The 13,837-nt window shown below is 52.0% G+C and overlaps 1 protein-coding gene across 1 annotated transcript in view; it reads right to left on the minus strand.

The window, feature by feature from the left end:
- Positions 1-8,666: 8,666 nt before the first annotated feature.
- Positions 8,667-13,837, minus strand: part of Hcn4 (hyperpolarization activated cyclic nucleotide gated potassium channel 4) — a 37,636-nt gene continuing 32,465 nt past the window's right edge. Inside the window, exons 5-8 of the mRNA XM_020165613.2 lie at positions 11,656-11,802; positions 11,302-11,542; positions 10,459-10,623; positions 8,667-10,356 (exon numbers count right to left, since the gene is read on the minus strand). Coding sequence (XP_020021202.2) covers positions 8,885-10,356; positions 10,459-10,623; positions 11,302-11,542; positions 11,656-11,802 — 2,025 coding nt within the window. The 3' untranslated portion in view covers positions 8,667-8,884. The remainder of the gene's footprint in view (positions 10,357-10,458; positions 10,624-11,301; positions 11,543-11,655; positions 11,803-13,837) is intronic.

The following is a 13,837-nucleotide window of genomic DNA, read 5'->3' on the forward strand; positions in this document are numbered from 1 at the left end:
CGGTTCTACACTCTCCCAAGGGGGAATGAATCCAGAACCCATCCTAAACTCTTTTCTTAACACCATGGCACGTTGCTCAGCAAATCCTGCCATCTGTACTCAGATGTTCCCCCGAGTGCCTCCTCATCTATTAGGCAAACTCCTAGTGGACCCCTGCCTCAGTCTCACTGTCAAGCTGGTGTTGGTCTCCACACAATTGTCCAGGCCCTTTTCTAACTTACCCTGTCTCCCCTGTTCAGTGTCACACAGAACAGTTCCGTATCGTCCTGTCAACCCTTGCGCTTCCCACTGCATTCGCCCCTTCACTCCATTTGGCCCTGGCAACAGAGGGCAATTTGCCCTGGTGGAATAAGCCATGGTGTCTGCCTCTGTGTCACATTTCTCCTGTCCTCTCATCCTTAGTGATCCAGTCTAACTGTTCAGTCTCCTGACCATTCCTGTTCATATTCCTGTCTCCTCCAATACACATGACCACTTTAGGGAAGGGAACCGTGTTTGTTTGGATTCTTTACCTTAGTACCTTGCACACTGTAGATCTTTACTAAATGAGCGTGCCTTGTGGGGAAGGCAAGACTTAAATCAGGTAACTACTGCATCATGACCCAGTGCTGAAGGAATTTAACAAGGCTATAATTCTTCCTCAGAGCATATGCTTAGGATGGCTTTGCCACAGAGATGAGGCTGAGCTGAGCCTAGGACATGACAGGGAGGAGGAGGCACTGCAGAGCTGGGAAGCTGCCCACATGATATGGCCATCAGGGTGCCCAAAAGAGGACCAGTCCTGCCATCCTGTTTCAGGCCTGTGCTGTGCTTCCTGTCATTGAGTTAAGTGCCAGGGCCCCAGCAGACCAATGTAGAGACTGTAGGAGACGCATAGGCCTCGTGGCAGCCTTCAATAAACAAAGCAAACTGGTGCTTTCTGCGTCCAAAGCCCTGGAGTGCTCAAAGCCAGTGCTGGCCCCAGTCAAGCTGGATTTAGCAGGTCAGGTACCATCGCTTGGGGGCAGTCCTAGTGAGATAAGGGTAAGGTAGGTTCCTTTCATAAACTCCCAACTCAGGTGTTGCTGAGAATGCTGGGCAGCTTATGGCTTTCTGAAAGGAAAGGAGAGCAGGGATCCACTCTTGAAAGCAAAATGGATTAGGCTGCACAGACCAAGTTGCCTAGGAGACGGTGGGAGAACCTCCCTAATAAAGAACAGTCTTGCTAGCACACTAATGCACAGGAGGTGCTGCTGGAGCTGAAGCCAAGGAGAACTGGTGAGAAGAGAGAAGGAATACTTTGGACCAGTCAGAAAGGATTTTCCTTATCCTAAAATCTGGGACTCACTCTTTGTTTCCAGATTCTCCTGAGGGCCTACTGTGTGCCAGGCACTAAGGATGAGTAAGACAGTGTCTGTTGCTGATATGGTCACAGCCAAGGGGAAGGCACAGACATTTGACAGACAGAAATCAGCACCCAGCCTGGAAAGAACCAAGACACCGGAATAAAGTGACCTGGGAAAAGGAAGGAGTTTCCAATCCAGCCTAGTGACTTGGAAGTCACAAAGCAGGTTAATACTGAGAGTGATGGCAGATTCACCCAGGAAAGGAAGAAATTCCTCTCGTTCACTTCTTGAGGTCTGAAAAGTAGAGGGCTTCAGATACTGGTCAAATTACAAGTGTTTTAAGTGATTTGCTTAAGAAAGTAAGGACTGTCCCTAGTAGAGGCCCAGAAAGCTCAACCAATATGTAGGAGTTTGCTGCTATACATTTCCCTCTGAGCATAGCTTTTGTTGCATCCCATGTTTGACGTGTGTTATGTTCGTGTGCACGTGTGTGTTTGTATGTGTGTGATTTATCTCACCCTGTGATTGCTTCTTGCCCCATTTGTTATTTAGGTGTGTGCAATTTCATTTTTATATTTGTGAATTTTTCAAATTAATTTCTGCTCTCAGTTCCTAATTTCATTCTATTTTTGTGAACAGGGAACACACTTTTCATGATTGCAATTCTCTTTAGCAAGACTTGTTTTGTGGTCTAACATAAGGTCTTAAGGAATGTTTCATGTGCACTTGAGAAGAATGGTATTCTGACTGTTGGATAAAGTGTTCCAGAGATGCTTGCTAGGTACACTTGGTTTATGTCGTTGAGATTGCTTTTTCTTGCTGATCTTTGGTTGGTCGATCCAGTATTGAAAGTGGGGTATTGAAGCCTACAACTATTGCTGTTGAATGTGTCTTTCTCCCTTTCATTGTGTCAGGTTGACTTCCTGAGGTTTGGGACTCTGTTGTTAGGTGTATGTATTTTTATAATTGTTAAGTTTTGTTAATGGGTTGACCCTTTTATCATTATAAAATGTCCTTTGTCTTTAGCAGCAATTTCTGTCCAACCGACTGCTTTGGCTTTATACTAATGCTTACTTGGTATAGCTTTTCACCTCCTCTTACAATCAAGTCGTGTCTTTGAATATCAAATGTGTCTCTTGTAGACAGTATATAGTTGAATCATGGTTTTTGTTTTTTGTTTTTACTCCATTCTGCCAATTTCTACCTTTAATCTGAGTGTTTGCCCCTTTACATTTAATATAATTAGTGGTCAGCTTGGATTTACACCCTTTTTGCTTTTCAGTATTGGGTATGGAACCCAGGGTCTGGAGCACACTAGGCAAGTGCTCTGCTCCTTGAGCCATATCCCCATCCTCTGGTACTGCCTTCTTTTGTGCTAAGTAGATATTATCTAAGGTGCCATTTTAATTCTCTTGCCAGGAAAATTTTATAAATTGGATATTGTCAAAATTAAAATCTTTAATCTTTGACAGACATGGTTAAAACAAAAGGCAGACCACAAACTAGGAGTAAATATTTACAAAAAAAAAACCTTTCTTATAAAAGACTTGTATCTGGAATATATTATTTGTAATTCAATAATAAGGAAACAGATGACTCAGTAAAAGCAACTGTATAAAGATCTGAACAGCAACTTTTCCAAAAAACATATATGGATAGAAGTCACTCCACAACTTAAATTAAATCAGGAGTTACCATTCCACAACTTCTTGGATGATCAAAATCAAGAAGATTGACTAGAAGAGTGCCGGAGGCTCACACTTGTAATCCTGGCTACTCAGGAGGCAGAGATCAGGAGAATCATGGTTCAAAGCCAACCCAGGCAAATAGTTCACAAGACCATATCTCGAAAAACCCCTCATAATAGGGCTGTGGAGTGGCTCAAGGTGAAGGCCCTAAGTTCAAGCCCCAGTACTGCAAAAAAAAAAAGACTGACAATATTCAAGTGTAAGGACACGAAGGAGCTAGTATCTCATGCAATTGCTGATAGGAATTAAAATAGTCTTCCAACTTTGTAAAACAGCCTGGCAGTTTTTTCATAAAATTAAAAATACGCTTATCATGTGACCCAGGAGTGCCATCCCCGGGTATTTATAAAATCAAGGAAAAGCTGCATTCATCTTGAAAATCACTAAGTGTACATTTCAAGTGTTCTCACCACAAAAAAAACGGTAAGTGTGTGGGGAAATGCAGATATTCATTAGCTCAATTTAGCTCTTCACTGTAGTTCAAAGCATCATGTATGTGATAAACACATATGATTTGCATTTGTCAATTAAAAATTTTATAAAGAAAATTCACATGAAGACTTGAACATGAATATTCATATAGGAAATGTATTCTTGTTCTTTATTGGGACATTTAGTACTAATTACCCTGACTATAGAAAAGACATTAAAGAAGACCAAATGTGGGGAGTGGTGTCTCCTCCAGGAACACAAATTTTCAAATTAATGTCATTTGTAACTTTAATCAGAAGCCCACTGCATCTCTACAACCTGGACAATAATCCATGGTAGGGTGAAGAGAATAGAATAGCCAAGAAGAAGACAGGCACCTGCTCATGTAGACATGAACATTTTTATAAAGCTAGAGTGGCTGAGACAGCAGGCTGTTTGAACATGGAGCTAACCATGCAGAACACAGAGCCTCAACACAGACCCAGCTAGAGCACAAAGGAGAAGGGAACATGCACTGCAGGTTAGCCAAGGTACAGCCTATGAATGACATAGCAATAACTGTTGTCACCTGGGACTGAAAGAAATTATGCCTTCAGACCACACCAAGGTCAGGGTGAGCGAGGACATCAAAAGCAATGAATGACATAGAACAATAGCACATCACAGTATGACAGGGTTCTTGGGGGGGGGGCGGGAAAAGGCACTAAGAAAGTTTCTAGAATTTTTATATATTACCAAACTTGACCTTGTTAAAATGTAAAGCTTCTGTTCATCAAACACACACACACACACAAAACTATAAACCATAAACAGAAAGGATATTGGGAACCCACAGTGAATATTTGTTTTGCAAGTAGATAATGTGTGTGTGTATGTGTGTATATAAAATTCCTAAAAGTCAATAAAAAGACAAATAATAGAAAATTTGGCAAAATATATGAATTTATCTTTCTCAGAAGAAGAAACACAAACAGCAAATGAATATGTAAACAAGCTGGGTACCAGTGGCTCATACCTGAAATCCCAGCTGTTCAGGAGGCAGAGATCAGGAAGATTGTGATTCAAAGCCAGCCTGGGCAAATAGTTCTATGAGACCCTATCTCAAAAAAAAAAAGAAAAAAATCCTTCACAAAGAAAGGGGTGCTGGAGTGGCTCAAAGTATAGGCCTTGAGATCAAGCCCTAGAACCGCAAAAAAAAAAAAAAAGTTTGAGGAGAGCCATGGAGCCAGGCAGGGATTCTACTAACCGTTTCTCTTTCAAAATTCCCAGTTTGGTTTAGTGTTACTGAGGCAGAAGCAAAACCTCGGGCCTTCCCACTATTCTGGCAGCCATAAGCACGGCAGGTGTCCCTTGGCGCTTAAGCATGAGCTGGGGCAGTGGCACTGCTTTTCAGGGTGGGGATGAGAGCGGTGTTTTATGCTGACATTCTCTAGAACTGCTGTGCTTTGGTGATGAGGAAACCAATGGTCGCTTTTATTGTGGCTTTATTCTCTTTATTCTCTGCAGATACCACACCCTATATTGCCTAGACCCAGGACAATGGCTCCTTCCACCCAACCTTTGCTATGATCCCAAGGGAAAGGGTCAAGAGCATCCCTGCTCCTTCCATTCTAGCTGACGGGTGGGGGCAAGCACATTCCTACCCTCTCTGAGGCTCATTCTGAACTTGTAGGGTAGTGGGGAGGAAGAAACAAGATAGCAGAAAAGTATACAGTAGGTGCTTACTAACAGCCCCTTTGGAGTCAGGACACTAAGAGGACAGTGACTGGTATGACCACCCACTTCATAGTTTGGTTGGGAATGACAGCAAATATCCAACCAGTCCCTGAGGCTTTGCCACAGTGGCTGGCTGTCTGCAAAGTCTTCCACAGCCCCAGAGGCCAGCTCATCCTGAGGGGGTGGCTGCTGTGTCCAGCCCAGTCTGTCCCTGCAGCGCTGAGCATGGCCCTGCCTGAGTCAAGCCCACGGGGTCCCCAAGGAAGCACTGCCACCTGGCCACAGGGGGCAGTTGTCATGGAGACGCTGGGCCTGATGAGCTGCCTCTTTAGCAACAGGACTCCCAGGCTGGTTACCACAGTAATAGCCCAGGCAAGCAGTGATGGGGAACGACTGGCCAGGTTCCCTGCCCTTTTACGAGGACTTTCCCTTCGTTGGGGTGAGATGGCACTCCCTGCGCTGCAAGGAGCCTGAGGACTCCACTTTCCCAGCCCCCAACACCTGCCCTACCCAGCAAGGTCCTAGGGCCTGCAGGGACACTCTGTAGTCAAGGGCGGCAGTCATCTTCCATCAAGACCTCAGCTCTGTGCCCCCAGGCTGCCCAGCCAGACAGAAGCCCAAGAACTGTGTGCCATCCTCAGCCACCCCCGTGATGCTCTGCCCCGCTACCCCCCGCCAGCCACCTGGTGTCCCTCCTCTGAGAGCTCGCCTCGGAGGTCTGCTGGTCAGGATCTAGCTGGTTGGAGTTCATGGTCACATTTACTACCCTCCTCCTTCAGGTAGCACAGGGACCCTGGAGCCTCGGAAGCTGGGGATCCCGCCTCCCCCACCGCTACTCTCCTCCTTCGCTAGCAGTCAATGACACCCACTTTCACCCTCCTCCATCGGGACCCCGCAGCCCATAAGCAGGTGCACACATGTCCACAGCCAGGCCTCACCCACTCCCACGAGGGAGCCGCACAGACTTCCACGCTCTTGGAGATGCAGGGTCAAACACTCACGTTCCTGCCCCCTTCCACATCCAAGCTCCTGAGATGCCAGGAAACCCCATTAACCTCAGCCCCACCCCACCCTACCCCACCCCTGACCCTAGAGGAAGACAGCATGTGCTGGAATTTTTTTTATTTAAATAAAATATACAAGACGGCGCATTTTACCGTTTTCTGTTTTAAAAGTGGAAGATTTGAAAATTGCTTGTGGGGGGCTGGGGATGGAAGGGCCCACTGACTGGACCTGGCCTCTCCACGGTCGCTGAGGAGGGCCAGGCAGGGTCAGAGCTTTTATAAAATGCATCTAAGTAGAGAAGAGAGTGGCTAGGCCAGGCCCTGATGGCGAGGGGCTCCTCACTCTTTCTGCCCTTGACCTTCCATGTCCACTCCTGCCACCTCCAGGACAGGACTGTGGGCTTGGGCGGAGTCCTGCTGGCTTCTGTGAGCTGCAGTCCTTGGGGGACACTCAGGACTTAGGTTTGAGGCTGTTTAAATCCTCCTAGGGCTAAAGCCTCTCCAGCCCAGCAGAGACTGGGACCAGGAGGCTCCCACTCCTTACCTAGGGCATCAGGACCTTCTGCCCTTGCACTTGGATTATTGCTCCCAGCTCCCTGCCGCCCCTGGCAGAGGAATGGGCCTCACAGGCCAGGACAGCTCGGGGCTGAAGCTGACTGTGGCAACCTTCTGCCTTGGAGTGCGGAGAGCCCTGTGTGGACAAGGTAGGGCAACCCTCTTCATTTAGGTCTTACAACTGCACCTGCCTCACCCTGTAGGTCACGGCAGACCCCTGAAGTTGGCTCTGCCAGGGTCCTGTGGGAAGGGATGATTGAGCCTCAGGAGGCAGCTGAGCTGCTTTCACGTTGTCGTCACCCCAACCTCCGTGTTACTTCAGAACTAAGCCCAGTCCACACCTTAACCTGTTATGCAAGGCCCTCCTCTGACCTCCAGCCAAGGGCACCTGGGTAACCTCCCCACTCTGTGCTCCATCCCACCCACCACTCCCCTTTCCTTCTTTCTTCCCTCCCTCTCTCTCCTTTCCTGTCTCCCAACTCTTCCCAAGTCTGGAGGCCCAGCTGGAGCCATCCACTGGCCACATTTGGGGAGGCCCTGCCGCCTACTGAGTCCTGAGATTTTTAACTCTTGGAGCCCTCAGCTAAAGCTCCCTGGGTCCTCACCATATTCACTGGCGAATGGGCTGGGTACGTGAGGGGCAGAAGAAAGGTGATTTATTGAGCACCGACTAGTGTGTGCCAGGCACTGGACTGGGCACTTCACGTGTTCGTTTTCTTATCTGCTCCTCGTAGGTTCCTGTGAGGCAGTACCCTAATTATTCTCATTTTGCAAATGAGGTAACAGAAAGGTCACGTAGCTTGCCCGAGGTCACACACGAAGAAGAGGCTGGGCTAGGACTCGAACCCAGGCCTGATGTCCACCAAATTCTGGTTTCTTTCCTCTGCACTAGGTTTGGAAGCCATCAGTGCAGCCCTCAGAACACAGCTTTTGGGGAAAGGGACACAGGCTTTGGCCTCAGAGCTGAGGCTTGGCGCCCCAGCTGTGCCATCCCCTGCTTTGGTGATTTTGGAAAACAAATGACCCGGAACTCATTTTCCTCGTCTGTGAAATGGGAGAGTCAAAGTACCTCACAGTCTGTGAAACTGAAGGAGTTCGTGTGCGAAAAGTGCGAAACCAGTGCTTGGCACAGAACAGACTCAATAAATGGAGGTCCCCCTCCCCGCACTGCACAGCCAGGGAAGCTGACGGCCACAGAGGGGACAGGGTGTGCTTGAGGCCCTGGGAAGTAAGAGGCTTCCACATGGTGAGAGGTCAGGCTGGGACTGCACTGGAGCCCAGAGACGGAGAAAGAGGGTCTTCCGCGAGGTCCTGGGGTCCCCTTCCCCGAGGACTGGAGACAGACAGTACTTTCCCCCAGACCCTGCGGTGCCCAGCCTGCGGGCCACGGCGATTGCTGGATGTAAGGTGACCTGGGTGTCCTGGCAGCGTGGGGTGTGAGCTGCTATCTACGTGGCTCTAGAGTGCTACATAGCTATACATATACACATCTTACATACGTACATGTACATATACATATTCATATACAGATCTCGCTACGTTTACAGTTAAACAAAAACAAAACAAAAAAGCAAGGCCCCTCAGGGCGCCATTGTGGCCCAAGGACTCAGGCATGGGCGGCTCCTCAGGGACCCCATCAGCGGGCAGCCCCTTCCCGGGGCAGGGGCCCTCAGCAGAGTGGCCTCCACGTCACAGCTAAGGGGCTGATGGTAATTCTTGCCCTAAAACAAATACAATGACAGGTCTGCTCCAGGAACCCCAGATACGGGTTGCCCCCAGCCCGGCCTCACCAGAGGCCCTACCTGCTTTCCTCTGGCTTTCACCTTTGGGCCTTGCCTGTCCCCCCTCTCCCCCTCCCTCCCTCCCTCCCTCCCTCCCTCCCTCTAGTGCTGAGTATTAAAATAGTCTATAAAAGCAAGTGACCAAAAGTCTATAGCTCTAAGAATACCTGGTTATTTTCTGCTGTCTGGTTGTTCTGGTGGGTGTGGGTTTTTAAACGATAATTATTATTGTTATTGGTACATTTCCTAATCACAGTTAAACCTGAAGGAAGAAAGAAGGGGAAAAAGAAGAGAGAAGAGAGAAGAGGGAGGGAGGGCCCAGCTCATAGATTAGACGGCAGTTTGGAGCGCACTGGCTCACACCTGGCCCCAGGTTCCCTCTGGGGCACAGCAGTCAGAGGGGGCCCCCCAGAAGAGGCGGCTCTTGCCCCAAACAAAGAAAGAGGGGGTGGCAAAGAACCTGAGGATGTCTTCCGAGGCAGGGTGACATGCTGGCCAGGGATGGCACCATGGGGCCTCCCGGGGGGACCGAGGTCCCCACTGCCCCCGCTGCCACCCCCAGCCCTGGGGAAGGGCGGGAAGGCGGCCACGGACTCCCCTGAGGAGTGCGGGGAGGCTCTGCCGAGAGTCTGTGCCCCGTCCTGGGGCAGGGCTGGCTGCGAGGCTGAGATGAGCTTGAGGTCCTGGGTGAGGCGGCCTGGGGTGACGGGGGGCGTGCCCCGGCGCTGCGGGACCTGGGGTGGTGGGGGGCTGGATGCAGGTGGCAGGAGCAAGGAACCATGGGAGCCAGAGGCCCGGGGTGGAGCACTTGGGAAAGTCCTTGGGGGGCCTGGGCTGTGGCCAGGGGGGCTGAGACCTCCTCGGGGGGTAAAGGCTACAGGGGAAGCCCCCCCAGAGGCTCCAGCCATAAAGGATGGCCGCTCAGGCTGCCGTGGGGGTGTCTCTGGTGTACCTGGTGGACCGGTGGCCAGACCTGGGGAGAACTCCCCGGGGGGCTGGCCCAGCTGCCCGGGGCTGGACGAGGGGGACCTAGATGAAGGTGGGGGTGGGAGGAAGTGCTCCAGCAGTCCCAGGCCTCCTCGGACCCCCGGCAGTGGGGGTGGCAGCTGGGTGGCCTGTGGGGAGCGGGCGCCTGGCTGCAGCGGGGTGAGCAGGGGGGAGTCAGACGACGACAGGGAGCCACCGAGCGCCTTGTGGAAGTGGCCAAACGCAGCGGTGGTGGTGGTGGTGGTGGCAGCTGCGGCGGCGGCGGTGGGCGGTGTGGGGGCCGGCGGGGAGCCACAGGCCCCTGGTGGTGGGGAGGAGCTGGACGAAGGCAGCAGAGGGCTCAGGCCAGCGGGCGCGGAGAATCCAGCCAGCTGTTGGATGTGGAAGGAAGACGAAGATGGCGTATCCACCTGTGATGGGCTGCTGGCCGGCGAGGCAGAGCCCAGCGCAGAGGGGATCAGAGACTGCAGCCGCCTCGGGTGCCTCGGTGTCTGCCCAGCCCCGAGGTTGCCCAGCCCGGGCCCCGGGGGTGGGCGGAAGATGGCAGCAGGCAGGCGAGGGTGGTGGGTGAGGGCTATCGCCACAGATGTGGTAGCAGCAGCCGCCTGCAGGGGCGCCTGGATGAGCGGGGTCCAGATGACCGGCGTCGGGGCCGGGGTAGCTGCAGCAGCCTGGACGCGGTGCGCACAGTGAGCCATTTCCCGGTCGTGCTGCACGATCTGCTGGATGATCTCACTCTCCTGGTAGTTGAAGACGCCCGAGTTGAGGTCGTGCTGCACTTTGTGCAGGAGGATGGAATTCTTCTTACCTGGACCCCAGGATAAGAGCAGGTGCTCAGGTCAGAGCAGGGAAGGAGGTGGAGAGCAGGCCCAGGCCTGCCTTCCCGCCAGCCCTCCTGCCCGCTCCTCACCGATCCGGTCCAGCCGGTCCAGGGCGACAGTCTCGAAGGCTCTCCGCATCATGGGGTACTCCTCCAGCACCTCGTTGAAGTTGTCCACGCTCAGGGAGTACAGGCGGCAGTAGGTGTCAGCCCTCACGCTGGCCGTGCGCCGGCCCCGTGTCAGCAGGCAGATCTCTGCCGGACATGGGGACTCAGCACGGGGCATGCATGGCCCCTCCAGGCCAGCAGGGATGTGCCACCCTGCCTTTGGTGCCCACTTCTTGGTAGATGCTTCACAGGCTCGCTTCCAAGGCCCCACTCCCAGGCTGTGAGCGCACTGGATGCCGACCCTTCCCCCACTAAATGGGTGCCAGACTGCTTCCCATTTCAGGATCTCCCTTCCTCCTGCAATGGACTAAATGTCTGTGCCCCTGTTCTCACCCCGTCACCCCCAGATTCCTATGCTGAAACCTTCATCTCAAGATGATGATAGGAGGTGGAGCTTTGGGAAGTGAGTAGGTCAGAAGTGTGGAGCCTTTGTACATGGGTTTTTAAGAAGAGGCCAGAGAGGTAGGTGCTCTCTTTCTGCTGTATAAAGACAGGGCAAGATGGCAGCAATCTGTCACCAAGAGGACCCACAATGGAACCCGACTCTGCTGGCACTCTGATTTCAGAGTCCCAGCCTCCAGAGCTATGAAAAATGAATTTACTTGTAATCCACCAGTTGGTAGAATTTCAGCCTAAGACACTCCTGTGCTGGGCTCACAGACACCCACCTCCAGGCTGCAGCCATGAAGGTCCCTCAATACCTTTTACCTCCAGCTGTCTCTCTAGCCTATGCCCAGATCCCTAGGGGTCCCCTGGCCACCTCACCTCCAAAATAGGAGCCGTCAGCCAGCTTGGTCTCCTTGTTGCCTTTGGTGAGCACGCTGACCACACCGTGCTGGATGAAATACATCTTCTTGCCGATGGTACCCTCACGGATGATGTAGTCCCCAGGCTGGAAGACCTCGAAGCGCAGCTTGGTCAGCATGGACGTCACAAAGTTGGGGTCCGCATTAGCAAACAGAGGCATGGAGGCCACCAGCTTCCGGCAGTTAAAGTTGATGATCTCCTGCTCCACAGATGGGACGGATTGGGACACAGGAAGAAAGAGGTAAGGGAGCTGCCTGCCAGCAAGGCTTGTCTCTCACCCTCACTGCCTGCCCAGGTCACCTGCAGACTCACCTCCCGCAGAGGCTCACTCAACTCGCCCAGGATGCTCTCCTCATCGAACATTTTGCCCTGGTAGCGATGCTCGTAGTAATCATGGATTCGCTGCCGGGTGTCAGGTGGCAGCTTGTGGAAGGACATGTACTGCTCCACCTGCTTATACTTAGGACAGGGAGCAGGGAGAGAGCGTCACCTCCAGCCAGCCCCAGCTGGTGACCAGAATTGGGCTCCAACTCTGGGGCTTTCTTGGCCAACCTTGGTTGCTTGAAAGTAGAGGTTCTCCCTGTAAGTATTGCCCAAAACAATGGCCCTGATTCCCAACTGCTTGGAGGGGACAGGGTTGGGGAGGCCATCACTGTCTGGTCCTCACTGTCCTCAATCCCATGGTAATGGGTGGACACAGGGACTGACCAAAGTACAGCAGCTCACGGAAGCCAGCAGGACTCCATCAGGGCCCACAGTCCTGTCCTGGAGGCTGCAGGAGTGGCTATGGAAAGTCCAGGGCAGAAGGAGTGAGGATGCAGGAAGCCAACTGACCAGGAGGGTGAAGAGTTTCCCTGGACATCTGTCCTGTCTGCGTTATGTTGGTCACTGACCCTGGAGAGGAGGGGCTGTCTCCAACGGTAGTGGCAAATAGTCAGCAGGATGAGACTACAACAGGATTATAAGTGGAAGCAAGGACACCCCCCCATAAGCTATGTGGGCACATGTGGTCTCGGCTGAGACCTTGAGTCATTTCGTGGGTAGAGCAGGACCCATCAACAGAGGTGCAAGAGGTTTGTGACCCCAAGTCCCCAGGCTCCACCCAAGTTAAGACATGACTCTGTCCATCTTGACAACCAAGGATGGACATGCTCCACCTGTCCCTGAATTGTGGGTGCAGCATGGGTTTCTCAGAGCAGGACTAGGGACAGGCAGTACTGGTTAGGCCATCACACAAATTCCATCTCACATGGGAAGTAAGGGAAGTCCTAACGGCCCCAGGGACGATCAGAAGTAGGGGAGCCTGTTCTTAAGTCTTAGGACTCCGCAAAGCTACCAATGAGCAATTGAAGGCTGGGCTCCCCAGAATTCATCCAGCCAACCTGCCCTCATCTAAGTTGTTGCAAGACCCCAGGAGCCAGCGACTTCCCAGCTGGGGGCAGAGGCCGCAGTTAAAAGATCGCTGAAGTGGTCCAGGGAACATGTGGCAGTGGGGATAGAGGGGAAGAAAGACATCCAGGAGAGTTATGGGTGAATCAAGAAGACTCAGAAAGATATTAGCCCAAGGATACAATCAGGAGTCTCAAAGAAGTCACATGTACCTTGACTCTGGCAGTACAACAAACCCAGACAACTTCCAACCTGGTCTCAGACTGAGCCTGATGCTGGTCACAGGCTGGGCCCTTGATGCTGGCCTCAGATTGAGCCTCACCTGAGCTGGGTTAGATGGGATTCCTGCTCTACCTCCCCTCCCTAACCTGCTCACCCTAACCCGGAAATCTCCATCTCCCTTCTCCAGACTTTGCTCACTCACACCATGATGACTGGCCTAGAATTCTCTTCCACTGTCTCCTTCCTCTGCCTTCCCAAAGTGAGCTCTCTGCTTTCCCCTCCCCTGGCTCTACAGGCTCTCCTGAGCTCTCCTCTTGGTGTCATGGGACCTGACACCTCCACACCTGAATAATTACCATCTGCCAGTCACCCTGCCAGGGCACAGCAGCTGGGGCAGTCAAACAGTGAATCAATAAATTCAGAGCCCTACTATGTGTTAGGCACTAAGAACAACACAGCTGGATCCTGCCATCACAGAGCCATGGCCTGGGTGGGAAGGTGGACGTCAAAACCACAGCTCCCTGTGATCACTAGTTACCAGAAAGTGAAGTGGGGCTGAGATGTAGAAAAGGTGTCAGGAAAGAAAGGGAGGGAAATTCTAGGCCACAGCCTTGCCTAAGCCCAAGGCAAGAGAGAAGAGGTAGAGAGAAACCTGGCAAGGCTGGAATAGAAGATGTGGGGCCTGGAAACAAGTTGAGCATGAGAAAGACTAGGGCTGGATTACTGCCCCTGAAATGCCAGGCTCAGAAACAGGCCTAAGAGTTCATCTCCATCTTAGGAACAATATGAAGTCTCTGTAGAGTTTACACAAAAAAGCAATACAATCAGGGTGTGAGTGTGTGTGTGTCTCAGGCTGGCCCGGAACTCAAGATCCTCCTGCCTC

This window comes from Castor canadensis, chromosome 19 (assembly GCF_047511655.1).
Source record: "Castor canadensis chromosome 19, mCasCan1.hap1v2, whole genome shotgun sequence".
Classification (NCBI taxonomy): Eukaryota; Metazoa; Chordata; class Mammalia; order Rodentia; family Castoridae; genus Castor; species Castor canadensis.